Source organism: Zootoca vivipara, chromosome 2, assembly GCF_963506605.1.
Source record: "Zootoca vivipara chromosome 2, rZooViv1.1, whole genome shotgun sequence".
Taxonomy (NCBI): domain Eukaryota; kingdom Metazoa; phylum Chordata; class Lepidosauria; order Squamata; family Lacertidae; genus Zootoca; species Zootoca vivipara.
Genome location: NC_083277.1, coordinates 104,389,619 through 104,417,447, shown reverse-complemented (window position 1 = coordinate 104,417,447; position 27,829 = coordinate 104,389,619). Strand labels below are relative to the sequence as shown.

At 45.9% G+C, this 27,829-nt stretch overlaps 1 protein-coding gene across 1 annotated transcript in view; it reads left to right on the top strand.

Annotated features, from left to right (window-relative positions):
• Positions 1–27,829, top strand: part of ERBB3 (erb-b2 receptor tyrosine kinase 3) — a 91,595-nt gene that overhangs the window by 52,217 nt on the left and 11,549 nt on the right. The window contains exons 4-25 of the mRNA XM_035103953.2: positions 3,312–3,443; positions 4,444–4,509; positions 5,599–5,717; positions 6,448–6,589; positions 7,764–7,877; positions 9,326–9,446; positions 10,444–10,517; positions 13,017–13,107; positions 13,497–13,696; positions 14,541–14,673; positions 14,778–14,868; positions 16,100–16,254; positions 17,160–17,213; positions 20,206–20,347; positions 20,904–21,023; positions 21,439–21,537; positions 22,486–22,671; positions 24,446–24,601; positions 25,171–25,246; positions 26,113–26,259; positions 26,665–26,762; positions 27,666–27,815. Of these exons, the coding sequence (XP_034959844.2) occupies positions 3,312–3,443; positions 4,444–4,509; positions 5,599–5,717; positions 6,448–6,589; positions 7,764–7,877; positions 9,326–9,446; positions 10,444–10,517; positions 13,017–13,107; positions 13,497–13,696; positions 14,541–14,673; positions 14,778–14,868; positions 16,100–16,254; positions 17,160–17,213; positions 20,206–20,347; positions 20,904–21,023; positions 21,439–21,537; positions 22,486–22,671; positions 24,446–24,601; positions 25,171–25,246; positions 26,113–26,259; positions 26,665–26,762; positions 27,666–27,815 (2,666 nt within the window). The remainder of the gene's footprint in view (positions 1–3,311; positions 3,444–4,443; positions 4,510–5,598; positions 5,718–6,447; positions 6,590–7,763; positions 7,878–9,325; positions 9,447–10,443; positions 10,518–13,016; positions 13,108–13,496; positions 13,697–14,540; positions 14,674–14,777; positions 14,869–16,099; positions 16,255–17,159; positions 17,214–20,205; positions 20,348–20,903; positions 21,024–21,438; positions 21,538–22,485; positions 22,672–24,445; positions 24,602–25,170; positions 25,247–26,112; positions 26,260–26,664; positions 26,763–27,665; positions 27,816–27,829) is intronic.

The following is a 27,829-nucleotide window of genomic DNA, read 5'->3' as shown; positions in this document are numbered from 1 at the left end:
CATTGGCCATGTTTCCTGGGGTTGATGGTTGTTAGAGTCCAGCAATATTTGGAGGGCCACAAGTTCCCCACCCCTGACCTATGTCCTTCAGTTGAGCACTACTGGTTGGTTGAGTATGAAGTCTTCCGTGACCACTGGAAGTGACTGTTTGTGAAATCTGAGTTCTTGGCTCTCGTGTCAGCAGAGCTAAGAGGAAGACAGACAGCCCAGAACAGGCCTCTGCATGTTTTAGGTACCTGCCCCAACCAGTCTGTTGGGTTGATGTTGATGTTGTTGTTGTTCAGCTACTGTGGCACCAAAAAAAGACAACACCTATCTATCAGCTTTCCCATCGCTTGATCTTTCTGTTGGCTGACAGAACAACCCTTGGCGGAGGAGACATGGCTTTTCAGAATTACCTGGGCAACATTCCCTGCTGTATGGAAGTGCCTGCAGCGTTTCATGGATACTACAAGTATTTCACATCACTAATATTTAGCGCTTGAATACTTAATTGCAGACGTGTACTGCGTTCCTTGTAAGGGAAAAGAAGGTTGATGTCTCAGCCTAAAGTAGATTGTTAAAGGGCTGTGGGAAGAATTGTGGAATTGACAAGGAGTAGGAGGCAAGGGTGGCAGTGGAGCAATGCGAAAGGTGATATTGCAATGCTGATTTGGGGAACATTTGGTCAGATGTACCCCTTACAAAAATCCATGTGCATACCCTCCAATATTTCTCTGATGAAAATAGGGAGGTCCTATGTTGTTGTTGTTGTTTTACTATTTATACCCCAACCATCTGACTTGGTTGTCCCAGTCACTCTGGGTGGCTTCCAACATACATAAAAACGTAATAAAACATTCAACATTACAGGGCTGCCTTCAGATGGCTTGGGGGGGGGTCGCGTAACTCCATACCCTCCAACATTCCTCCAAAGAAAACGTTGAAAGGAAAAAGTGGGACATTCTGGGATCAAATCAGAAACCGGGAGGCTTCTGTAAATCCAGGACTGTCCCTGGAAAACAGGGACCCTTGGAGGGTCTGCATGTGTGGTGCATTGATTGGAGTATGAGATCAGGGTTCGAATCCTCACTGAGCCATGAAGCTCACGAGGTGTCCTTTAGCCAGACACTGGATCTCAGCCCAGTCTATTTTACAGCATTGTTATGAGGATAATATTGGGGGAACCATGTTTACTACATTGAGCGCCTTTAACACATGACACCTCCAAATGGGTAACAAAGGCCCATTAGCCTTGGTTGTGGAGATGAGAGCTGGAAAAAACTAAACAGAAGTTAGGGTGAGGTACAGTGGCATTTCTGGTTACGAATGCTTCTGGTTACGAATGCTTTGGGTTACGAACTCCGCTAACACGGAAGTAGCTGCTCCTGGTTGCAAACTTTGCCCTAGGATGCGAACGGAAATTGCGCGCCGGAAGCCCCATTAGTGAAAGCGCGCCTATAAGAATGGTTTCATCTTAAGAATGGACCTCCAGAACGAATTAAGTTCATAAACAGAGGTACCACTGTACTGTGAAAGCACCAGTTTGATCAAGCCAGCAAGTGTGAATTTAATAAATAGTATTTATACCCAGCCTGGCTTGGGTATAAACGGCTTGCCGGCCACTTATAGGGAGGCTGATATTCCTATATACAGTCGTACCTTGGATCTCAAACACCTTGGTACTCGGATGTTTTGGCTCCAGAACGCCGCAAACTTGGAAGTGAGTTTTGCAAACGTTCTTTGGAACCCAAACGTCCAATGGGCCTTCCACGGCTTCTGATTGGTTGTAGGAGCTTCCTGCAGCCAATCAGAAGCCGCACTTTGGTTTCTGAACATTTTGGAAGTCGAACGGACTTCCGGAACGGATTCCAAGGTACGACTGTATATCCGAAGAATACTTCGGAAGTCTGAAAAACACACTGATAGCTCCCAGCCCTCTGCTGGTAAGGACTCATTAAGTCTCCAGATCTCAGTTTGTTAAGCAGCTTGCTGTTAAGAGACAAATGTGTTGCTTCAAAACACACACACACCTTTTGCTGAATGATGGCAAGGAAGCAAGGGAGACTGCGGCCGCAGTCGTATAGGCATTTGCCTGGGAGCAAGCCCCACTGAACTCCTGAAGAGACATGTATAGGATTGTATTGTAAGTGTGGGCAATGAGTCGCTCCACAAAAATGGCTGGAGGGAAAGTAGTAATGACACCAACTTTGTTTTTAGTGCCAGATCAAGACTCAGCGATTTGCTCAGGCCTTTGTAAGGTAACTTGTTTAATTTAGTGAGCACATATGCTGGAAGGACGAAGTCTGCTCTGCTGTTTTTAAAGACTGCCTTTTTAATTACGCTTTTATCTTGTTCTTGTTCCCTCTGTGAATCGAAATGGATTTGTGTATTGTTTTAATTTGTTCGGTGTTATGGTTGTGCCCTGCCCTGGGTTGGTTGTGATGAAAGGCTAGGCTATAAATATATTAAAACAGAATAATGCATAAATAAGAAGTTGGTGGAGAAGAGGTCTGAAGGGAATAAGGAGACGGCTCAGCAGAGCCATAGAAATGAGAGTGAGGCAGTGATCATAACAGTGGAGAGAATTCAGAGAGTGGGGAAGCCTCTTTGGGAGACCATCCTAGCCCATTTAAGATTTTATATGATTCTGTGGAGCTAGAGGAAGTGGGACTGCACAAGCTCATCTTCCACAGGTTCATAATCTGTTCTGGAAATAGTTCTGAAAATGATTGCTTTCATTTTCAATACAGTGGTGCCTTGGTTCTCAAAATTAATCCGTTCCAGAAGTCCGTTCCAGAACCAAAGCGTTCCAAAACCAAGGCGCAATTTCCCATAGAAAGTAATGCAAAATTGATTCATCCGTTCCAGACTTTTAAAAACAACCCCTAAAACAGCCATTTAACATGAATTTTACTATCTGACGAGACCATTGATCCATAAAATGAAAGCACAATCAATCAGTAGCTGAACTGGGTTCCACATAGTCACAAAAAATGAGCCGCAAAAACAAAACGCAAAATAAATAGCAAAAACAGACAGACCTCAGTGTAACACTCAAAACGGAAGTGTGGCACTCAAATCAGAAGCGTAACACTCAAAGCAGAGCATGTTCGGCTTCCAAAAAAAGTTTGCAAACTGGAACACTTCCTGGTTTGCAGTGTTTGGGTTCCAAATTGCTTGAGTACCAAGGATTTTGAGAACCAAGGTACCACTGTATATGGAAGCTGGATGTGCACAGTGTACATGCTGGCTATTTCTCACACAGATATTTTGGTGTCTCACATCTCCAGGAAGGAAAGTGGTCACAGCTGCCTCTTACTGTTTTTCAGAAATCCTGTCTGGGGGTGTCTACATTGGGAGGAACAAGCAGTTGTGTCATGTGGATACTATCAATTGGGGAGACATCATCCGGGATCCAAGCTACCCTGCAGTGATCCAAAAGAACGCAGACAAAAACAAGTGTGAGTATTGGCTAAAAGTAGGGTGAGGTGTGTGCTTGCACTCGTATTCCCCTGTCTGGCTTGCCAATGTTTTGTGTTTGCACAGGAGGCTTTCTTCCCCATGCAACCATTTCCTCTCTTCTCTTTTCCCTGCTACATCGGTGCCCCTTTTTCTTTCTGCAATGCGAGAACCCAAGAAATCTCCCATCCAGGCCCTTACCAGACGTAAACCTGCCTAGTTTCAACAAGGTGACTCCATCACATGCTTCCTAGTTAAAGTCCACCACCACTGAATCTTTATTGCGCTCGTTCTGTGTTGGGGCTTTTATATTGGTCGTCTTTTAAGTTTACTGTCTCTTTACTGCAATACGATTTTATTGTTATGCTTTTAGCCTTTGTTTTGTGTGTGTGCCACCTAGAGAATTAATTTTTATGAGGTTCCTGAAAACATATATCAAATAAATCCAAACCGGCTCAGACCATAACCATTCTAAAATGATCTTTAAATAGAGCACCTGTTTGCTTGCAGAAGGTCTGGCCTTTACAGGTAGGGCTATGTGTATCCTTGGCATGAAACCATGGAGGAAGGAAAATACATATATTTAGATTCCTTTGAAATAGCTGCTTTTGACCTCTAAATTGAAACTAGAGAGTGTTAAGTGAAGTCTTATCTTTCTAGCTGTCCCACTATTTCATAATATACTGCATAACTGGAAATAATAATAAAAAACTAATATATACAAAGAAAGAAAGAAACCATGGAGGACCACTGCAGTGAATGCAGACAAGTTGTCTGACTCTGCATAAGACACATTCCTTTGTGCCTGTGTCAAGCTGCTCTGGAAGCCCTTTCAGGTAAAGAATGGGGTTAAAACACTTTAAATCAGGTTCCATGCACATTAAGCAGATTGCATGTGAAGCAGGCCTTTGGACATAATGTGATTCTTATAAGCTTATTGGCCCATCATACTCATTACCTCTGGTTTAGATGGCTGATGTTGCGTTTTGTCTCCCTGGATAGGTTCTCCATGCCATGAGAGCTGCAATGGTCACTGCTGGGGTCCTGGTCCTAATAACTGTCAAACATGTAAGTATTACAGTGCCTGGGACTCAGTCTCTCTCCCCCCCCCAACCAGGGACCTTCCAGATGTTTTAGATTGCAACTCCCCCCATGCCCAGCCAGTATTGGATGGCAGGTTGGAGGAGATTAACCCCTAACCCCAGGTTTGGTCCTTGAGTGAGCAACCAGGACTCGATTCTTCTCATGGCTGCTTTAAATGTGGCTTCTGTCATCTTAAACTTGGCATGGTGATAGACAGGTTCCAGATTTGGAAAGGAAAGCTATGGCAGCACCTGCTTTAAGCAATCTGCCTGCATATAATAGGTGATCTGTAACTTTTAACAATTGAACTGCTACTGAAAAGGCCAGATGACAGAAAATGCTCATATGAGAGGGAACACGGTAAACAGATTTCATGATGATATAACTCTGACAGTAATGGCATACATTTAAAGCACCTGGATACCACATTTACAGTCATGGCCTCCCCTAGAGAATCCTGGGAATTGTAGTTTATTAAAAAGTCCCAAACCCTGGAACCTTTCTTCATTGGGAACTTGATTTGTCCCCTCGACTGTTTTGGTTGCCCTTTTCGGAACCTTTTCCCAATTCTACGATGTTCCTCAACCGGGCAAAGTTGGTGCAAAAGCATTCAAAGAGCCCTCTTTAGAAAAAGGTAAGTTGTGAATGGTAGTAAAGCTATCTCCTACCCCCAACACAAAATCACAGAGTTGTAGAGTTGGAAGGGACCACAAGGGTCACCTTGTCCAACCCCCTGCAATGCAGGAATCTTTCACACAACATGGGGCTCAAACCCACGGCCCTGAGATTAAGAGTCTCATGCTCTACCAACTGAGCTATCCCTCAGCTCCCAACCCTCCATTAATTGGGAAGGCAATATACTGACTTTTGGATCAGGGATTGCAGGTGCATCATGCCATGGGAAATTTCTGCATTGAGGGGTAGTAACTGTACCTTAAGTAATTTTTTTCCTGTGTCCACCTCCCAGGGTCTTGGGAAGGTCAGGAGAAGATGGGAGGAGCCGACTGTTAGAGTGGAGGATGGGGTGATGGCATGGACTGCTTCTCACCCAACATTTTTCTCCCCCTGCCATAGTGACCAAGACCATCTGTGCCCCCCAGTGCAATGGGCGCTGCTTTGGCCCCAACCCCAATGAATGCTGCCATGACGAATGTGCAGGCGGCTGCACTGGCCCACTGAAGACAGAGTGTTTTGTACGTAAGCAGTCTCTGTGCCCGGCTCTCCTCAGGTGTGCTTTGTATGACTGGTCTGTGTTGAGGAAAGGAGGTGATTGTGAGAATGGGAACAATTTGGTTTTGAGTGTACATATCTGCCCCTTTTTCCTTTTGTCCCCACAACCTGCCTGCCAGCACAACCTTCCAATCTTTTGAGCTCAGCTCCTGATCTTTCGCTTTTACCAGAGCCTGTGCCCTTTGCTTCCTATGCTGCCTCGGCTTCTTATAATAATAACCTTTTTGCAATCACAGTTTTTAACGGAATATTGGGGGAAATGTGGGTTATCCTCTCTCACCAACCTCCCTATGGTGTCTCCATGGAGTTAGTTCCAAGTTTTGTGTGTGCTTTCAGGATTGGGGGAAAGAATCTAGCATGAAGTGGGTGGAAATCAGCGTTGCACTAATACAATTGATCCACCAGCGCAAGCATTTCTGCTTCTCTGATGGAACGGTCTCCCTTCTCCTCTCCCTGCATGCTGTTTTGGGAGGTCCTCTTGCCCTTCCAGAGCACATTTGAGGAAGGCGTGGGAGAGGCATGGCGGAGGAGAGGGGGAAGCCCATTGCGCTAGCGAGAGTCCGAGTGCTGGCTTTCACTTGCGCACTGGTTTAGTTGAATCTGGCTCAATGTTTCAGCTTTCGGCCTGGAGTGTTGGGGCTTGGGTGGGCATGGTCTTACTCAGCTTTTTGTCACATGCTTTTTCTACCCCAGGCCTGCCGGCAGGTCAATGACAATGGGGCCTGTGAAACACGCTGCCCTCTTCCGTTGATCTACAACAAGCTCACCTTCCAACTGGAGCCAAACCCAGATGCCAAATACCAGTATGGTGGCGTATGTGTCAAAAACTGCCCCCGTAAGTCGTAGGTTGTGGCTATAGGGGAGAAGGGGGTGGTTGTCTTCTCTCTCTGTGTGTGAAGGGTGTTCCTTTAGATTGGAGCACCACTTCCTTCAGGGCCAGTTCAGGCATTATTTTCCCCTCCCCACAAACCTGCACCCCATCTGGGAAGATTGCCACAGATGTGGCAGAACTCCATTGAGGGGCCATGATGTACAAAGGCCACTTAAGCTTTTATGCTGGCCCACACCTTGTTTTCTTGTGAACCACTTTGAGCACAGATGTACTGGTGGAAAAGGCAGCATAGATATAAATTGACAGTGTCAATGACGAAGTCTAAATAAAATAATGTCTAATAAGACATTTAATGGGACCCAGGTGGCGCTGTGGTTAAACCACTGAGCCTAGGGCTTGCTGACCAGAAGGTCGGCGGTTCGAATCCCTGTGACGGGGTGAGCTCCCGTTGCTTGGTCCCAGCTCCTGCCAACCTAGCAGTTCGAAAGCACATCAAAATGCAAGTAGATAAATAGGAACCGCTACAGCGGGAAGGTAAACGGCGTTTCCATGTGCTGCTCTGGATTGCCAGAAGCGGCTTTGTCATGCTGGCCACATGACCTGGAAGCTGTACGCCGGCTCCCTCGGCCAATAATGCGAGATGAGCGCGCAACCCCAGAGTCGGTCACGACTGGACCTAATGGTCAGGGGTCCCTTTACCTTTACCTTTAAGACATTTAATATCACTATAACCAAACACTAACAATTTGACTGTTTTATTTTAATTTTAACCTGACTGTTCCCAGATCAAGAATTAGAAATCACAGTAGCTGAAATCACAGCTTTTTTCAAGTTTGAAAGCCTTTGGGGGGTCCCCACCTGTTTTTATTACGTATTATGTATTTTTATGCTGTGAACTACCCTGAGATCTATGAATGAAAGGCGGTATACAAATTTAGTCAATAGTAATACCGTAGTAATAATAATCCGCTGTTACTTTTCTCATATTAAAATGGAAGGAAACCAGATTCTTCAGTGAAAAACTAGGAGCCCCAACTCCCCATCTCTCTCCTCACAGTTACTTATGAGGTCCCTCTTTAGACCCAAACATCCCTAAGGGGTTTCCAGTGACTAGCTGCTCACATTTCTCTAATCTTCCCCCTGTTCTCTCTCTCTCCTCCTTCCCATTATTTTGCAGATAATTTTGTGGTGGATCAGAGCTTGTGCATCCGGACATGCCCTCCTCACAAAATGGAAGTGGAAAAAGGCGGCCGGAAGATATGTGAGCCTTGCGTGGGGCTGTGCCCAAAAGGTAACACGAAGCCATAGCTTCTTCTGGCTACTGGAACAGGAAACTAAATAGGAAGGCATAACTGAGGCTCCCAGCTCTTCTTCTCTGTCTGTGGAGCATATCCACCTTTCGAGTGTGAAGGTTGTGCACTTGCCATGTGAGTTGCATATTTCTTCAAAGAACTCGGACAACCTGCCTGCGAAAGCCTTGGACTTCCTCTTCTGGACTTCTTTAAGAAACAAATGTGTCATTCTATACCCGTGTGGCATTTGCCCTTTATGGGTGTGTGCAATTAGTCCTTGGGGTACCTTGATTAAAAAAGCAAAGTGATAATCAACCTTGATTTGAATTTGTTTTCCATTTCTGACTTTTATTAATTCCACCTCTGAAGATTTAAAGACCTCAGCTCCATATGCTGCCTGTTGAAGAGACTCTGTGAATAGACATGACTGGTTCTTGGGATTTTCTTTTACATATTCTGTCTATGTACAGAACAGGCTTTATACCCTCTTCCTGTAGGTTATTCCACAGGAAATATAATAGGACTAGTGTATTTCAGCCCGTTCAATAACGGGCGCTAGAACATCCTGGGGTTCGGAGAAGCGCTTGCGCAGCGCTTCTCCGAACCCTGGGACCTGTCCTTACTGTCGGCAGCAGGAGGACAGGAATGAAGGAGGAGAAAGCGCTGCTTTCTTCTCCTCCATTCCTCTCCCGCAGCCGCCGACAGCAAGGAGACATCCCAGGGTTCGGAGAAGCGCTTGCGCAGCGCTTCTCCGAACCCTGGGACCTGTCCTTGCTGTCGTCGGCAGGAGGACAGGAACGGAGGAGGAGAAAGCGCTGCTTTCTCCTCCTTCCTTCCTCTCCCGCAGCCGCCAACAGGAAGGACGCGGGACACAAACCCCTACCTCGCCGCCGCTGCTTCGCGGCCTCCCGCCGCTCCTCTCACGGGCCAGGGAGGGTTGTGAGGAGGAGGTCTCCGCCGACCTCCACCCTCGCTTCCCTGACGTTCTGGCCGGGAGCGGTGGTTGGAGGAGGCAGGGGGGGGGAGAGAGTGCGCACGTGCAGTCTCTGCTGTCCAATCCCTGTGTCCCTGGCGCACATGCGCAGTACCCCAGGGACACACGGGACAACTTGGACGCAGGGACTTTATTATATAGGATATTTATATTTGTTCAATTGTACCTTTTTGATCTCTTCCCCCCCCTTTATTTTTCCTGCTGTACAACCTCATTGAAAAGTTTTTTTATAAAAAAATACATATATAAACTTGGGACTGATCCCAATTACCAAGTCATTTTTGCCTATTCCATCAGCTCTGGGGACATCAAATCAAAATACTTTATTCGACCGATAGTCAGAAAGAAAAACATTTCTCTGGGGACATGTTAGGGAGCTGTGTGGAGAGATGTTAAGCTAGTAGCTTTCACCTCTTTGAAACATTTAACCCTGACCCCCTGCCTTGTTTCCAGCTTGTGAAGGGACTGGAATTGGAAACAAGTATCAGACAGTGGATTCCAGCAATATTGACAGCTTTATCAACTGCACGAAAATCTTGGGCAACCTGGACTTCCTTATCACTGGTCTTGTAGGGTAAGTATGCATAGATTGTTCTCTACACTAAGATATAACTTCTTGTGAGTTGGGACAGAGTGGCTAGGTAACAGCAGTGCAGCAGTAGCATCTACCAAATTGATTGGGGCTTGTTCAGCATCTATAATGGATTGGTTACGATTCCATTCTTGGATTTTATTTAATAAATATTGTGTGTATAATTTGGAGGGCATATCTAAGAGGCTAGTAGGTCTAGAGTTGTAATAATAATAATTTTATTATTTATACCCCACACATCTGGATGGGTTTCCCCACAGCCGCTCTAGGTGGCTTACAAAATATCTAAAAACATCAGTCCTTAAAAACTTCCCTAAACAGGGCTGCCTTCAGATGTCTTCTGAAAGTCAGATAGTTGTTTATTTCCTTGACATCTGAAGGGAGGGTGCTCTACCTGGTTCCCTGTAACTTTGCTTCTTGCAGTGAGGGAACCAGCAGAAGACCCTTGGGAGTAGACCTCAGTGTCTGGGCTGAGTGACGGGGGTGGAGACTCTCCTTCAGGTATATAGGGCCAAGGCCATTTAGGGGTTTAAAGGTCAGCACCAACACTTTGAATTGTGCTTGGAAACGTAGTGGGGGCCACTGAAGTTCCTTTAGGACCGGTGTTATATGGTCCCGGTGGCCACTCCCAGTCACCAGACTAGTTGTAGACATCACATCTCTTTTATTGCAGAGGTGATAAATATGCCATATCAGCTCCACCTTTGGCAGGTACTGACTGGGGCACCTTTTCATTTAATGGGCTAACAGACAACCAGGATGAGGAATGAGCCCTTGATTAGCTGGGGGTTGGTTTGTGGCTTGTAAGCTCAGCACAGTCTTGCAATGTCCTCACAGCCATGTAAATAACATCAGCGTTGCGAGTGCAGGGATTACCATCCTCTGGTAAGTCATCATGCATAGCAGCTCTTGAAGAAAAAGGCTGGTTCCACTTTGAGGTTGTCCGCTAGTTCTGACCGTTTCTGCTCTTGTTCTGCAGAGACCCCTGGCACGACATAGCTCCCCTGGACCCAGATAAACTCAAGATCTTCCAGACAGTGCGAGAGATCACAGGTGAACTGGGGTGCAGGGAGCTCTCTGTGTCAAGAGCAATGTGGGTTGTAAGAAATGACTCTGTCTCTTTCGATCTCTGTGGGCGAGTGGCTCCCGTGTCTGAGAAACTGGTCAAATTGCTGCCCTGGATGGGGTTGCAATCCCCACAAAAGTGGAGTTTTTGTAGCTGCATCTGGGTCCAGCTTTGTCACTGGAAGCCCAGGTAGGCTCAGTGGTTAGAAGCACCCCTTTACCAGCTGAAACTTCTACAACAGCTATGACCATTCCTGGACTAGGAAAACTTGCCCATAGTAGTTCACACACTTGTTATTTCATATTCAGATGACTACAGTGTGCTTTACATTGGGCTTTTCTCATGCTTGATTGGAAGCTGCAGTTGGTGCAGAATGCTGCAGCCTGATTGCCAGGGGTGAGACCCTGTCAGCACATGACACCTCTGCTTAGAGACCTGCACCGGTTGCCAATTTGCTACTGGGCCAAGTTCAAAGTTTTACTATTAGTATGTAAAGCCTTGGAAAAATTGGGACCAGTTTACCTCTGAAATTGCCAATGCCCACTCAACCACTTCTGTCTGCGGAGCTGGCACTGTTACAAGGTGCCATATAATACTTGTCCCACATTTTAAAGAAATTGATCTTTTAAGGCTCATCCACAGTTGCTTTTTGCCCTGTGCTTTCTAGGCACAGGTTCCACACTTTAATGCACCATGTCCTAGTGTTCCCCTCATCCCCCCTTTATCCAGAAAAACCTGTTCTTTGTCCCTGAACTGGAACAAATGGCATGTCAAGGAAGTGGCTAAAACCACCTCTCAGGTTCGTCCCAGGTAGGGAATTAAATAATAAGCGCAACCAATTTTCAAGCAAGACAGTACCATTTTATTAACTTTACCGCAGTAAAGGACAGTCCCATAAGTGATGGGTACTATAATGACCACAGGTTTCACACAGCTTTCAAACATCATACGTCATGCTAATAACTTCCGCGTTGTTCATTCCACATCACCCATGGCACGACATCTCCATGTTTTGGTCAGAATAATCCTAAAACCCTGCACGCTAGCATAGACGCATGCATTGAATTATCTGAAATATCTAATGACCTTCATTGCTATGCATATTCTTTATCTTATTAGCTCACCAGCTACCCTTTGCCCTTCGCTGTGTGTCTGCAGTACACATGGCATTAAATAAACAACCCTTTGCCCATCACTGCATCAGCTTATGGTCAAGAGTAAACAGGCTTTGTCCTGGGCAAGGTCAATCCATTGCTTCTATTTCACAATTATACTATTTCAGCGGTTTTAGGGTGGCTTGAGGGATGCAATAGCAGGGGGTAAAGCATTTTCTCTTTCACACAAGTGGATTGCCATTTGCTCCAATTCAGCGGTATAGAGCGGGTTTTCGCAGGGACAGCACAGGACTGAAAAAAACAAAACCTAAAAAGAGCGTTCGAACATGGCACTCTAAATTGTGGGCCTGTGTCTAGATATGTAGCATGGAAGGAAGTCTGGATGAGCCTTATATTTTGGAGCTCCCTGCCTATTTACACCAGACAGGTGCCTTTACTGTACTCTTTTCGGTGCTCGCTAAAAACGTTTTTTATTTAGTCAAGCCTATCTAGACACCTAGAATGTTGATGTGCGTTTTAATCTGGTTTTTAGCTTACCGTTGGTTTTAATTATTTTTTAAATGTATTAAATAGTTGGGTGTGGGTTTTTTTTTACTGCTAATGTTCATTCTGTTTTTGGAAAGCACTTTGAGGTTTTTGGTTTTTTAAAAATTTTTTGACAATCAAGACCTATATAAATAATAAAATGTTTGATATGGTACCCAGTGTGATTTTAGTATATAAGCAGGAAGAGTAGATAGAAATTTAGAGAGTGGTAATATGGCTTTGTCATGCTGGCCACATGACCTGGAAGCTATACGCCGGCTCCCTCGGCCAATAACGTGAGATGAGCACCGCAATCCCAGAGTCAGGCACGAATGGACTTAATGGTCAGGGGTCCCTTTACCTTTACCTAATATGGCTTAGGAATGCATGTGAGTTGAGAAGGGACTGTGGATTGCTGGGGAAAGACCAAGTTATCCTATCCTTACTCCTTGTTCACTGGGGGAAGCTACTGGGTTCAGATTCTTTCCCACGCCTGCCTGGGACTGGGCCGAGATTGACCCAGTGCAGGGTGTAATTGACTCCAGCCTGGGTGGGGCAGGAGCAGCCTAGGGACTCTCAGATCAATGTAGAACCCTCAGTGCACCACAAGGAGAAATAGCCAGGTGACCTGCTAGAAAGGGGAGCTTGCAAAAAAGCAGTACAGCACTCCTTGAGAGTGGCATCTGCTCTATGACTATGTGGAAGCTGGAGGAAACAGTGACATTTGTATACGCTTGAGCCCAGAAGGTGGCATAGAGACCAGAGAGCTAAGGACTCTTGAGATGATGGGAGAATGCTTAGGGAAAGTTGCACCAGAGATCACTGACCTTGTATCCTTGATCCTAGGTTACCTGAACATCCAGTCGTGGCCCAAACACATGCACAACTTAAGCGTCTTCTCCAACTTGGAAATCATTGGTGGACGCAGCTTGTATAAGTAAGAATTGCTCTCTTGGTCAACCCTCCTTCACCTTGCGAGTTGCAGGAGGAATCTTAGGCTTCATTGTTCTGGTGACGCCTAAGGCTATCTGTGGAACAGCAGCTGTTTTAATGCCATTCTGAAAAGTCACAGCATTAAGAGCGGCTGAATCTGGAAACTAGTCACCTCCCCACCTAAATCCATGCTTCTATATATTTTGTGCAGGGCTTGGTGGACAGCAGGGCCAGATTGGGACCTCGGTCTGCCAGTTGCTCATGCTTGTTGTATAGGCAGACCCCTCCCCAGGGTTGCAAACCATAGAAACTAGCTGTTCCTTCCCAGCCACAAAACATAGTCCCCATTCCTCCTCTTCCTGAGGCTGATGCTTTGGTTTGTGCTTTTCCTAGCCGTGGCTTTTCGCTGCTGATCATGAAGAACATGAATGTGACCTCTTTGGACTTCCGCTCGCTTAGGGAGATCAGTGCCGGCAAGGTCTACATCGCCGAGAACCGGCAGCTTTGCTATTACAACACGGTCAACTGGGAACGTCTCTCCCGCCGGCGTTCGGACCTTGACATCAAGAGCAACAAACCTGCCAGGAAATGCAGTGAGTGGGCAAGCTGTAGATAAGGGAGCCTAGAGTTAGGGGACTCGGTGCTTGTCACTAGGCCAGAAATAAACGATAAATTGCAAGAACTCAGGCCAAAAGAAGATGGATTTCAAATAAATCTTCACAAGGTTTTATTGATGTGATGCGGAGTTTAAATAGGAATCAATCCCAATATTGAAGGCAAATAAAGGTAAATTCCAGTAAAAATCAGGACAAGGCCCTGTTTCGACTATTCTTCGTCAGCAAAGATTCACAGGTCAAAGTGTACCAAGTATGTTTGCCATCAACAAAACCAAACAACTCATTCAAAGGAGTTTCAACATTCTCTTATCCTTTAGAGGGGTCAGTCACTCTCACTGATCAACCGCCCCTCCCCGCCAGCCGATTTCAGGACATGAAGGGGGGAACCCCATGCACTAGTGGAAGTCCTTGTGTGGCTTTCCGCTAGTGGGATTCAAATTAGTTGAATCCCACCCATATGTTCTGGTGGCAGAATGATTGTGCACTCTCCATAGTCCGGCCCCCCACAAGGTCTGAGGGACAGTGGACTGGTCCCCTGCTGAAAAAATTTTCTGACCCCTGTGCTAGTTAGTCTTAACTGGAATAAAGTTGTTTCTATGGACAGACATCTAGAGAATCGTACCCCTGCTATAGCCAAATGATGTTGGGTTTAAAATAGTAAATCTATGACTTTCCCCATTTTGTTGTTTTGTCCACAGATGGGTCAGGGAGGTGGGAAAGGGACTTGAAGCATTTCATTCTAGGGAGCACATGCCCCTCCCCCAACTTAAAATGGAGCCCTGGTCCCAGATGTGATCCAGACACTCTGTTTCTCTCCCAGCCCAAGAGGGGAAGGTCTGTCATCCTCTTTGCTCCACCGATGGCTGTTGGGGTCCTGGCCCGGATCAGTGTGTCTCCTGCCTTAACTACAGCCGTGACGGAACCTGTGTTGACTCCTGCAGCTTCTATGAGGGGTAAGAAATCACCAGCCATGGACACTTGCTTCCCTTTTTGCCTTCTCGTTCCACCCTGGCCCCAAGTGTGTAACTTCTCTCCTCTCCTTCTCTGCTCTGCGTAGGGACATTCGAGAATTTGCACAAGACGGGGTGTGCTTCCCATGCCACCCACAGTGCCAGAAGATTGAAGGAGGCCTAACCTGCAATGGATCGGTATGGCAATGTTACATAGCTTCTCTGGAGTGGTGGGAAAGGGTTGGTGGAGTGGCAAAGGTCTGTGTGCGTTTTATAGCCAACCTTTGCAGATGTTCAAGGCAGCTTAGAACACATAAAATAATGTGAAAGAGCTGCAGTTAAGCTATATGCTTTTCCTAAACAGATCCCGCCTTTCCTGAAAGCCAGGAAACTAGTGCTCAAATGAACCACTTTTGGGAGGTTATTTCATAGCTCTGGGGACAAAGCAACAAAGGCCCTGCTCCTCTCTTAGTGATAATACTTGGAGCAGTGCCTGTGTTCCAATATCTTATCAGGTACTAGGTCTCCTATGGAAAGTAATGGCCTTTGAGGTATAGGTTTCAGGCTGTGGAATCGGGGCCTACTCCAGTACATCTTGCCTGCCTCCTTGTTACGTTGCTTTCTTTTTAAGCACTTGGCCAGGTGTACAAGCGTTGCAAGCAATTGTTTGGGGGGTAATGGCATACTTTTAGGATTGCGCTTACTCTATAGTATAAAGGGCTGAGGAAAGTGGATGCAGAGAGGCAGGCCCACACCTATTGGTGCACTGCATATAATTATAAACTTATTTTCCAAAGCTCAAAACCAGTGAACAGATCGTAACAAAAACATAAAGCATATTGAAACAGTAATACACAAAAACACACAACAAATTACAAAGAAGTATCTGCAGAACAAAACAAATTGAGGCAAATTCCTGCTGAAAAAGATGCAGATTGTTATTCCTCATCAGGAAGAAGATTCCAAAGTCACAAAGTCCCTGCTTCTGGCTGCCGCCGCCTTTATTTAATGAATGGAGCTGCTTTCAGGGCCAGATGACCCAGATCTCAATGAGATTAAATGCAGGAGAGGGTACCCAGTTCCCCCTGTCACTTTGCAAGGCAATATTAGGGCTTACATTTCAGGCCACAGGTTGCAGATGCTTGGGTGGCCAACACCTTGGGATATGCCTATTGTCCTCCTGCTAGTTATAGAAAGTTCAGACCATGCAGAGATTTGTGGAGGGAATGCTAGAGATTACTTTTACTGAAAGCTTTATTTACAGTTTCAGAAAGAATAGGGAAAGATGCAGGCACTGCTAAGCCCAAGGTCACATTCAGTATGTTCTTCTCAGATGCCAGGGTTTGAACCCGGGATCTTCTGCATGCAAAGCAGTTGCTCTATTACTGAGCTGTCTCTTCAAATAATTTCACCTCCTCTTGCTCCTCAGGGTCCTGATGCCTGTATGAATTGTGCTAACTACCAGGATGGGCCGCACTGTGTTGAAAACTGCCCTGAAGGCATCGTAGGGGTAAAGGGGCTCATCTTCAAGTTCCCCTCTGCCAACAATGAGTGCCGGCCGTGCCATGAGAACTGCACGCGGGGGTAAGTGAGAAATCAGGTGTCTCGGCAATAATACCTAATTTATTTTCATAGAATGTTGCATGCAGATAGCATCATCGTAAAGTGCAGCCGAGTGACTTGTGTTTTGAAAAGAAGTAAATGATCAGGGAAGGGAAAAGATAGGCGAAGAAGAACCAACAGCACCTCTTCTGTAAAAGCACATGCGGACTGTTAAAAACAACAACATTGCAGTCAAATGAAATCATGGGCGGGATTTGAGATAAAAGCAGCGGAAGAAAAATGACAAAATAATTGAAGCAGAGAAATGTTCTGCAATAGATGAAGATATAATGCAGTGGAAAAGGTTTGGGTAAAAACACTGTGGAGGTGGTGGTGGGAAGCCACCTTACGAGACAATGTATTGGATTTGAAGGTGATTGTGAAAATGTTTGATATATATATATATATATATATATATATATATATATATATATATATATGAATTGTTAGTGAATGTGTTGCATCAATATGACACTTTATAAAATCATTGCACACATTTGAGCCCTGACCGGCTACCGTTTAAATGCTTTTGCAGCTAAGGGAGCAAAACGAACACTTTTAAATTATGCCTGTCAGCCTAAATCTAGCATTCCCAAACTCTGCCCTCCAAATGTTTGTGGACTACAACTCCCATCACCCCTAGCTAACAAGACCAGTGGTCAGGGATGATGGGAATTGTAGTCCCAAAACATCTGGAGGATCGAGTTTGGGGATGCCTGGCCTAAATCATAGTTAGTTGTCAACTAGGGGTGAGCAGTATGTTATATACTGTCTATGGCAGATGGAAACTGGGGTTTGTGGTTTTTTACTTTCCTGCTAGAGGCTGTTTCTCTAGATTCTTGGATTCTCTGTCTCCCAGGATAATTATTAGATTTCATTCCCTATAGGTGTGATGGACCACAGCTTGAAGATTGCTTCATAGAGGAACTGCCTGTTCCCAGGTACCTATCAGCACCCCTTCACCCAATGAGGGTGCGGGGATAGCTTTATTAATCCCCCCCAAGTGTGCTTATGCTTACAGATTACAAATACTAAGAGATCATGAAGGTCAATGGCAGAGCAGCATATTTGCATTCAAGTTCCTAGGTTCCATCCCTTACCTACCTTAAAAGGTAGCTGCGAGGATGGTTGAAATAATGTGCATGGAGCACTTTGAACACTTAAAAGTTGTTATATAAAAGCTAAACAATATTGCTATTGTTGTGTTAATATGGACTAAACCCACTGGAGACCAGATAAAGTCTTTCTCCCAAGGGTTTGCCCCCGTCACCTGGTAGTTAACCTCAACAGCTTCTGTGTACTGTTTAATAGCCATTAGCCCATAGCATAGCTTCTAATGTCTAGTTAAGATATTCCTGCTTGAAATTGCAGGATTTTTCAAATGGTTTGGCCTTTTTTCCCTTCAAATTATGTCAAAGGCTTTTAATCTGAGGAATCTGAAGAAGTGTGCATGCACACGAAAGCTCATACCAATGACAAACTTAGTTGGTCTCTAAGGTGCTACTGGAAGGATTTTTTTTTTTTGCTTTTAATCAAATTATGTCCCTCCTTGCCGCCACCCCTATCCCTTTCTGCCTCCTCCTGATTTCTCAGCCAGGGGGGCACTTGTTTCTTAAGTTGCTTTTCGAAAATGAAACATGAATCCTCTCCCAAATTCACCTTGTTTCAGATGCCGGTGCTTTAAGGAGCTGCCGTCTGAGGCCTGCTGTAACGGACTGGGCTGGCTTGCGATATAACTCCAGGGTGGAAAGTGTTAATCCCAACCTCCTTGTTGAGTGACGCATTCCATTCCTGAGGGGCGGGACTGCCTTGAGTTTGAAAGGAATGGGGAGCAGTTATTTCAGTTGATAGAGTTGAGAGGGGTTTTGGGAGCGGGAGCATGTGGATAGGAGATATTAGAGTGTTTTTGGAGAAGTTTATTACAACTATATTATTCAGCCAATGTTATCTGTAACTAAGAACATGGTCTAAGAGCTTATACGCATGAAACCATTACGCATTTTACATGTCCTCTAGTTTAATAAAGCTTTCTTAAATGTTACGTTAAAAACGGTTGTGCCTTGTTATTCCAGTGAAGTATCCTAACCATAGCTGCCAAGTTATCCCTTTTTTAAAGGGATTTTCCCTTATGCTGAATAGGCTTCCTCGTGAGAAAAGGGAAAACTTGGCAGCTATGATCCTAACTCAAGAGGGTGGTGACTGTAGTGAGAAGGTTAGACTAAACCTGAGGAGCAGGAAAATAGTTTAAAACCTCAAGGTCAAGCCCAGGGAAGACAAGTGCCAGGAAGAAGGTGCCACAAAGTAGCAACAGGCTGCTGGGGTGAACCTTGGGTAAAAGGGAATCCTGACTGTGAGCACAAGGTGGTTCCTGATACACTTGCCGGGAGTTAAAAAGGGATACTGAGCCACGTTATTGGGAGAACTGGAACTGCACTTCGATTACTAGCAGACCCCAAACATAAACAGGCAGTTTATTTGTGAGGAAGAAGGATAGGTGGGTTGTTTGTGAAATAACCAGTTTCCTTCAACACTCTGCTAGTGGTATAGAAAGGGAGGCACATCGCATTGGTGGGATCCGCACATATTAGGTGGAATCATCTGAAGTTTACTGACAACGCCGGGATTGTCGTATTAATTGGCGACAACATCCTGGGTTCGTCGCACCTGCCAAGACCTCAGCAGGCCAAGGCAGGGAAACCGGCCAAGATTGCAGCCTTTCTCTCTCGCTGCCATTTGTTGCCACCTTTCTATGGTCCTTCCACTGAGGAGGCAGGCTCTTGTGTCAACAAAGGGGTCTCAGACACTCACACTTGTCAGAAAGAACATAAAAAGAACTCGCAGGCTATTGATTTTAGAGGGAGAACTAAAAAAAAAAAATGGTTATCTGCCTTACCCAATGGATGCTTGAAAAGGCTATTCCCCTCAACCGTACTCCCACCTTTCTTTTCCATTCACAATCACACCCCCGCTCTCTCCCACCAATGCCAGTTTGCCTGGAGGCCTTTGTGGGCGGCATGAAAGGAGGGCAGGGCCGCGGCAGGCCTCTGCCTGTTGCTGGAGGGAGTGGATCCTTGCGCTTTGATCTCCTTCCCGCACTCTTTTCCTCCCTTACGAGGTGGAGGAAGATCCCACCACCACGTGAAAGTTCCTTTTGCTGCCCCTCTGCCAGTTGTCCAATGTCCTCTGTGCAAATTGTCCTGTGAATATGGGACATGACGAGGAAAAAGCATTTGAGGGTCGCGTCGCAACGTGCTGAGATGGTGGGCTCCCTGCTCCCTTGGGAAAACAAGCCCCTATGATATTGAGCTTTGTTTGGCCAAGGAAAGGACTTGCATTTCACGACATTGTAGCTTTAGCGTGTTTGTATATTCCTTAGGTTTTGTTTGCATTTTGCAACTTGTATTGAGCCTCTGGGACGTGGGGTGGGGTGTGCGGAATACAGTAATGAAGATTGGCACGGGGCCAGCTCTGGGATGAAAGGATTGCCAGTTGCAAAAGTCCTGCAGAAGGACAGGCAGAACCATTGCCAATTCCTTCAATGTTGGGGATGTTTAGGACACTGAGAAACACTGAAGAGAATTTACCTCTGGTGGCTGCACCTCTTGCTTCATGTGCCAAACACATGGTTCTTGTTGTACTGATGCGTCTTGCTGTCACCCATCTTTAGTATGAACTGCATGAAAAATGATTATGAGTATTATTCTGCACCAGGGGGGGGGGGATTGGATACTTCTGTGACTCAGAACAACAATGCTTAGTATACATCTTTGTGCATTTCACATTTATTATTCTCAATGACCCTTGTAAGGTCGATAAGATTTATCCCCCTCCCAAATAAGTTAAGCCCATTTCCCTCTATTTGCCCATTTATTCTGCCTCTTCTAGTCATCGGAGGGGCAAGGAATTATGGAAAAATTCTCTTCTGCATTCCAGGTTAGCTCCGACAGTGATTGCTTTGACAGTTGTAGGCTGCCTCTTTGCCATGTGTTCCTGCATCTTACTCACCTTTCTGTATTGCCGTGGCAAGAAGATTCAGAAGAAGCGAGCCATGCGCAGATACCTGGAGAGAGGAGAGGTGAGACTGTAAACTTGTGTCACCCCACACACACTTGGGTTTTGGGGGCCATTGGTCTGACCCAGCTTTGAATATATGGCAGTTAAGTAGGTGAGCGGTTATCCAGGAGTCTGATTGTGGGCTCTTTCCAACGAGGGACATTGGGCATGAAGGAGAAAAAGGGGCAATGAAGTGACACTTTATTTGTAGCTTGGCATCTTTTGGAATTAAGAGTGCCTGTTCAATGGGTCTTTTATAGAATTAGAAAATCCTCTTCATTGCTTCTATCAACTCCAGTAGAAAGTAAGGGTTAGCTTAAGTGTTTGAAAGGATTTCACAGATGGGTTTGTTTGGCACCACAGTTGTATCCAGCAGCTGTGCTAGACGTAGCTGCAGACAGACAGCCCCCCACCCCGCCAAAAAAAGAACAGGAACACATGTTTAAAAAAACCAGGAATGCTGCAAAGTCAATTAGGAGCAAAGTGACGGTGAATTGTGATGTCCTTTTCAAACAGGGATTCTTGACGACCATGGATTAAATTATTTGTCTGTCTCTGGGTCTCTTTCTTCTCTGTAGAGTTTGGAGCCCCTGGATCCCAGCGAGAAAGCCAATAAAGTCCTGGCTCGAATCTTCAAGGAGACAGAATTAAAGAAGCTGAAAGTTTTAGGATCCGGAGTGTTTGGGACAGTGCACAAAGTAAGCCTGAGACTTGGGAGGAACAGCTTCTGCTTCTGGCTGGTTTAAGTAGAGGCAGAGAACAGTGTGCTGCCTTTGAAGAGGGGTTCAGAGCTAGAAGATTGCTACAGAGATGGACCCAGAGATGGGACATAGATGGATTAGACTGCTTGGAAGCAGGCCTTATCCGGGTGGCGGGGTGCTCCAGGATTTTGTGCAGGACATTTAGAGTGGGAGAGAAACTACCTTTTCCTGCTTCAAGAATATGAGAATGGAAATAGGGGCTGAGATCCTAATGGTAAATGAAAAATCAGTGTTTGCTTCCATCTTGGATGAGAGTTGAGGTCTTGGAAGAGTCCTCAGCAGTTACTAGTTTGATAATAAATAGATCCTCAGATCAACAATATGGTTTATCTTCTCTTCCCCTCTCCATCAGGGTGTCTGGATTCCAGAAGGAGACTCCATCAAGATCCCTGTGAGCATCAAAGTAATCCAAGACCCAAGTGGCCGGCAGACATTCCATGCTGTCACGGATGTAAGTGCTACAGTGGCATGCAAGGAGGAGATGGGACTGGCCTCCCCGGGTCACTTTGGAAAGTTTACTGAACATGGCCTTCACTGTTTCATGCTTGTTTTTGTAGTCCCCTTGAGAAACACGCCAGACATAGGGGAAGAGGGCGTTCAATTAGATATGCCATGGAAAATCCAGAACTGTATATCCCAATATTTCTCTTTCTTTGCTTAAAAGTAGCCATAGGGAGTAATTTGGATTGAGGGCACAGTGAAGTGGGCAGTGTGTGTTTAACCATTTCCCCAGTTCAAATACCTTTCCACAAGTTGCTATTAGCAGTAAAGGAATAAAAGGCAAGTGCGATATGGGTATCCTGGCTCCGTGGCTTGGAATTTGGGGTGGCAGGTAGGGAGGATTATCTAAATTGGGGAAAGCATGGATGGAAAGAGCTGACCCAACTCACCCGGATTCTGGGTGAACTTTAAGCAGAGTTGGGGTACAATTTGGGCGGCAAATTTGGGCAGCAGATACCTAGGAATACGAGCATCGAAAATCACTTGCTCTCTAGTGGTGGAGGGAAAGCCCCTTCAAGGTGATGTGCATTGCAAGCAGGCTTTTGAGATGATTCCTCTTGGGTGATGCAATCCATCTGACCTTGGAAACCGGTGGGCAAGGCATGTGCCTGGCATCATCTTGGAGGTTTTTCTGCATCACTGCTAGAGAAGGAAGGTGACCAGCTGCGCATGCACAGGCAAGCCAACTTGCTCATCTTGGGCAGTGAGCTGTCCATGGGGAACCTTGTCTAACTGGTATCATTCTTGTCTCTGCCTACACTTAGCACTACCCTGTAATTTTTCTTGCAATTCTGCAAGTTCCTTCTCTTTGGGGTGTAACTTGGCGTTTTGGTACTTCTGCTCCGATGCTGTTATTTCATTTGTGTGTGTGTTTTGTTTCTGCTTTTACTATGTACAGCACATGATGGCGATAGGTAGCCTAGACCATGCTTATATTGTCCGTCTCTTGGGTATCTGTACTGGCACCCAACTGCAACTGGTCACCCAGTTCCTCGACCTCGGCTCGCTGCTGGAGTATGTCCGCAAAAACAAAGATGCCATTGGCCCACAGCTGATGCTCAACTGGTGTGTGCAGATTGCCAAGGTATGTATGGGTTTTGGAGAGGAATTTGGGGGGGGTTAATTAAAGGGTCTTCCCCGGGACAATTAAGACTGGGGGTAATCTATCCCAGAATATTGGATTTTTTAAAAAAACCACTTGCATTCAAAATATTGAGGGAGTATCCCAAGCATTATTGAAGGCAATGGATAGTGTCATAAGACAGCTTAACCACTAGGTGGCACCGGGCTAAGGTGTATCTGGGTGGAGCCATGAGTTTCCTGGTGCTGTTCTGGTTTGTTTAATTGAGGCAACCTTCTGTTTTGTTCAATACAAATGACCAAGTTCTGGTTTAGCTTTCTGATTGCTGCATCCTGTAAGGAACCTTAACAGCCCCTGTATCCCAAGCTTTGTCGCTTAGAGTCTTGCTGCTTTCCCCCAGTGGATTATGGCACTGGACCAGGACAGCTCCTAAGAAATAAGAATGGCACAGGACAGGGCACCAGGGGTTTCAGTGGGATGAAAGAACTGCCAGAATTCAGAGGGAGAGGCTGCCTTCCTTCTGTTTTCCGGAGAGAACTTCCGGCAAATACATACTGAACCTTAAACATGGACAACATATAAATATAAAACAGAAATGGAGACAAATCAGACAAGTCCCGTTGCTGGTGTCGTCAGTGGTGTGAGGGGTGGGGATGAAGGATGGAGCGAAACAGAACCCAAAAGCCGGTAGGAGTCAGTGAAACAGGGCAGGGGACAGGGGAGGCAAGGTGGTGCTGAGGTCAGCACAGTGCTGCACACTGCCGCATTTGCACTGTGCGGGGCTCGCCGCCCCCCCCCCCCCGCTCCCAGTAAGTCATAGTAGTGATGGAGAGCGAGTCCATGCCCTGCCGCATGGACTGCTACCATGAGAAGACTGTGGTCACTGAGGATGGCCAGCAGTTGGGATTGGGCACTTGATTGGAAGTGGTGACTGGAGACAGCAGTCAAACTCCATTATTAGGATAAGCAATTGGCTAGGGTGAGTGTAAATTGTGTAATTAGCACAGTTTTGATCTGCTAATTTAGTTATGCAATACATAATTGTGGCTCGTTGCAGAATACCAACAAGCACCTAAGAAAAGAATCATGCTGAATGTTTGCCACACCATCAAAACTAGTCCAAACTAGTGGCTTTCCGATGATGTTCCGGGAGCCTTGCAGGCCCTTGAAAGGTTATCAGGCAGTTTCTCAGCAATACCAGAAAAAACTTCCCAGAAAAGTCCATTTGTCTTCAGTTAATCAAACTTCCCCTGCCCTATGCAGGTGTGTTGGGTGCGTTCTAGATTGCGTGAATTGAGAGAGCCGAGCACCAACATGCCTCGGCAGGCCTAGCGTGAACGCAGGGCATGCCCCTTGAACAAGTTCCAGAGTTTTCTATCATGTGCTGGAATTCCATCTCAGACATTCTGGGGGCTGGTTCCTCAGCAGATGAGTCAGTGTGGGAATGTGGAAAATGCCACTACGCAGCAGAAATCCACAAAATGTATTTTAACTTAACTTCTAGATCCTTACCTTCCTGCCCAGCACATCTTCTTGCTCCACCACTGGCAATGGTATTTAGAAACACAGAATATGCATCAATTTCAGGGCTTGCTGCCTCCTCCTTTTGTGTGAAATACTTGATTTTCATTATGGGGGGAATACTTGATTTTCATTATGGTGGGAAGGGCCTAAATATATAGGTTGGGCCTGGGTAGAAGATTGCCCCTGTGAATCAGATGTTCGAACCCAAAACAAATCCAGGCACATTCATCTGTTTCTTCTTCTCTATGTTAAGGGCATGTATTACCTGGAGGAACACCGCATGGTCCATCGCAACCTTGCTGCTCGCAATGTTTTGGTAAAATCCCCTAGCCAGGTACAGGTGGCAGATTTTGGCATTGCCGACTTGCTGTATCCAGATGACAAGAAATACTTCTACAATGAGATAAAGGTTGGTATCTGCTAGACTAGAGTGAGATACACCTCAGGCAGCAGAGAGGATGATTCTTGTAACTTTATCATTTCTAAATTTGTGTGTGTGTGTGTGTGTGTGTGTGTGTGTGTGTGTGTGTGTGAGAGAGAGAGAGAGAGAGAGAGAGAGAGAGAGAGAGAGAGAGAGAGAGAGAGAGAGAGAGAGAGATTCAGTTTCTGCATTTGGGTCTCTGTCATGTTCAGAATGACAACCACCAGACTATGGAGTGGGGAACTGCATACCCCATGTAGCCAATAGAACTAAAAAATCCAAGAAGAAAGAAAATTATTACAGAAGAAATGGCTTGAATACCTGAAAAGGTTTCAGAAGAGGAGGGAAACGAGGTGAAAAATGAGATTTTCAAAATGAGTTTTAATAGGTAATTAGGAGTGAAAATTTAGTTTTAGAATCTCACAGGAAATAAATCCAGTTTAGCATGGTTCTTCTGACTTCGGAGTTGCATTCGGATTGGAAAGCAATCTTACAAATGTGATGTGCGTGTCTAGCTTAATTATAATTTATGTCATTCTGCCTTATATATTTTTTAGACACCGATAAAATGGATGGCGTTGGAGAGCATACATTTTGGAAAATATACACATCAAAGTGACGTGTGGAGTTACGGTAGGTATATCAGACCAGCCGATTCCTACTGTGGTTGCCTTCAGGAAATCTGTCACAATAGCAAGTCTCTGGAAGTCAAGAAAACTGTTCAAGTGCAAACTATCTGACTCTTAAGTTATGTGCAGTTCCCAACCAAGGTTGAAAAGTGATCCGCAGAGGTGATCATTGGAGTCTTTGAGCTTGTTCACAAGCCTCCCTAAGTGTGCCACTGCAGCATGAAGTTCTAAGAGACTTTCTTCTCTAGGTTAGCCATTGTTGCCAATGAAAGGCACGCCTAGTTCAATTTGATTGTTTGACCAAATATTTATGAAACATTGCCCTCTGGTGCTTCCTATTCTGTGCCTGTGCCTACGCTTCAAGGAGTTACGCTGCCTCCTATTGGGAGAGGCTGGAACCCACATTTGAGTCTTCTGATGCCCACTATGCTGGGACTTGTGCAGCCAGGGCATCTTGGCGCAATTCCTGCCTTGTTTGCCATAGCTGGGACACATTGGCCCATTCCCTTGCACTGAGCTTTTGTGCACTATATCCTTGGGTCTGTGACAAGCCAATGTACCACATCTACTGGGAGGAATTCAGCGTAGTGCTATGCAGGTTGCTCTGTCAGTGCAAGCATTTCTGTTTCTCCGATGGAATGATCTACCCTCTCCCAGTTCACAACCCCCCTCCCAATGTGCTGTTCTGCAGGTTCTCCCGACACACACACTCCTCAGCCAGTTTGGGTGGTGGGTGGGTGGGTGGTGGTGGAGGGAAAGCCCTGTTAGTGGAAGCTCTGTTGCACGGACTTATGCTGGCAGGGACAGTTACTTGAATCTGGCCCACGGCATTCAGTTCATGAGCGTTTTCTGTCCCTTCACCTGCTCCAGGAGTGACATTGTGGGAGATGATGACCTTTGGAAACGAGCCTTATGCCGGAATCCACCTTTCAGAAGTACCTGACCTTTTGGAGAAAGGGGAGCGCCTCTCGCAGCCCCAGATCTGCACCATTGATGTCTACATGGTGATGGTAAAATGTACGTGACCAGAATACACTTTCTCCTCTCCTGGGGAGAAATGTCACTCAATAGTTCCCCACTTTGTAACCCCACTTTGACCAATAGATTATGGCACTGGCTGGGGGCTCACCCATACTCCTACTTGTTCTGTGCCTTGAAAGCACGGGTCTGAGTGTTTTTCCACTTGTCCTTGGGAAAACCCACTTTTTAGTGCTGAATCAGAGTAAATGTCAATCCATGGAAAACCCAACTGATGTTTCCCCCCGATTCAATGGTAAAGATCGGGTTTTCCTGGAGGAAAACAGCAGGACAAGTGGAAGCCCTAAGCTAGAATCCACAGGCTGGTGGCCTTGCCCTGGCCACAGAAGCTGTCATGGCTGGTATCTGCCTGAACGATGCTCACAAACTTCTCTAACCCCACAGGCTGGATGATTGACGAGAACATCCGCCCCACCTTCAAAGAGCTAGCCAATGAGTTCACACGTATGGCTCGTGACCCCCCTCGCTACCTGGTGATTAAGGTTAGTCCTGGCTTGCTCCCAATGTCCTTCCTATTGTCTAGTCTACAAATCAAACCGGGGAAACTCCGTATATTGTTGGGCTCCAGCTCTCATCAACCTCACACCCAGCATGGCCAATAGCTAAGAGATGATGAGAGCTGTAATCCAGCAACATCAGGTCACGGGTTTCCCCACATCTGCTGTAGAGACTCTGCAGGTGGTAAGCACTCAGTGAGTCTGGCTGTTTTTTAAAAAATGCTCCATCAATACCATGAGTCTTAGTTGTGCTGCTCTCCCTCAGTCCTGCACAGTTAGTTACACTTGCTAGGTCCTGCTCATGTTTCATCTTGTTAATTTCTGAACAACAACAAAAAAAAAACCAGCCTGCCTTTTTAAAAAAAAGAATTTCCTCCCTTAAATTTGTCATCAGCTTCAGAGCGTTAGATGTTTTCGTTTAGAAAAAAATATGAAGTTGTTTGAAAATGTGAAAATCTCCCCACGTTGTTGCTGAGCTGCCTACCTGAGCCACTTTTCAACAAAACAGCTTTTACTCCAGAGCATGTGATTTTGGATATTATGAGACATATGTCAACAAGGATTACTTTTCTGAATTTATAGGTAGTTTGGAGGAAGGGAGGGGAGGAGGCCTCTGAGCACGAGGCGCACGGCTCTTCTCTTGCCCTAGCCAGGCTTCATGCATCTAGGCCTGCAGGGTTGGGCTTCCAGGAAGACCTGAGGCTGGGTGCCTCTCCTTTTATAAACCCAGATGCTGCCCAACGAATCTTCATAGATCAGGATGTTCTGTTCTCATTTAGACACTCCCAACTAGGGAGCTTAAGTGCCGGTGCTCAGCAGCCATTGGTAGGGCATGGAAAGATGTCCGTAAGTGTTATGAGGGTAATACCTTTTCCTTCTTCCCCTCAGAGAGAGAGCGGGCCACTTCCCCAAGTTGAGCCACCCACACTCAGTGAAAAGGAGCTAGACGAGATGGAGACACTGGAAGTGGAGACAGAGTTGGAGGAGGAGGAGCTTAATAACCTTTTTGCGTCCAGGCAGTGGATTGACTCCATGCGGGTAAGAGATGTTCC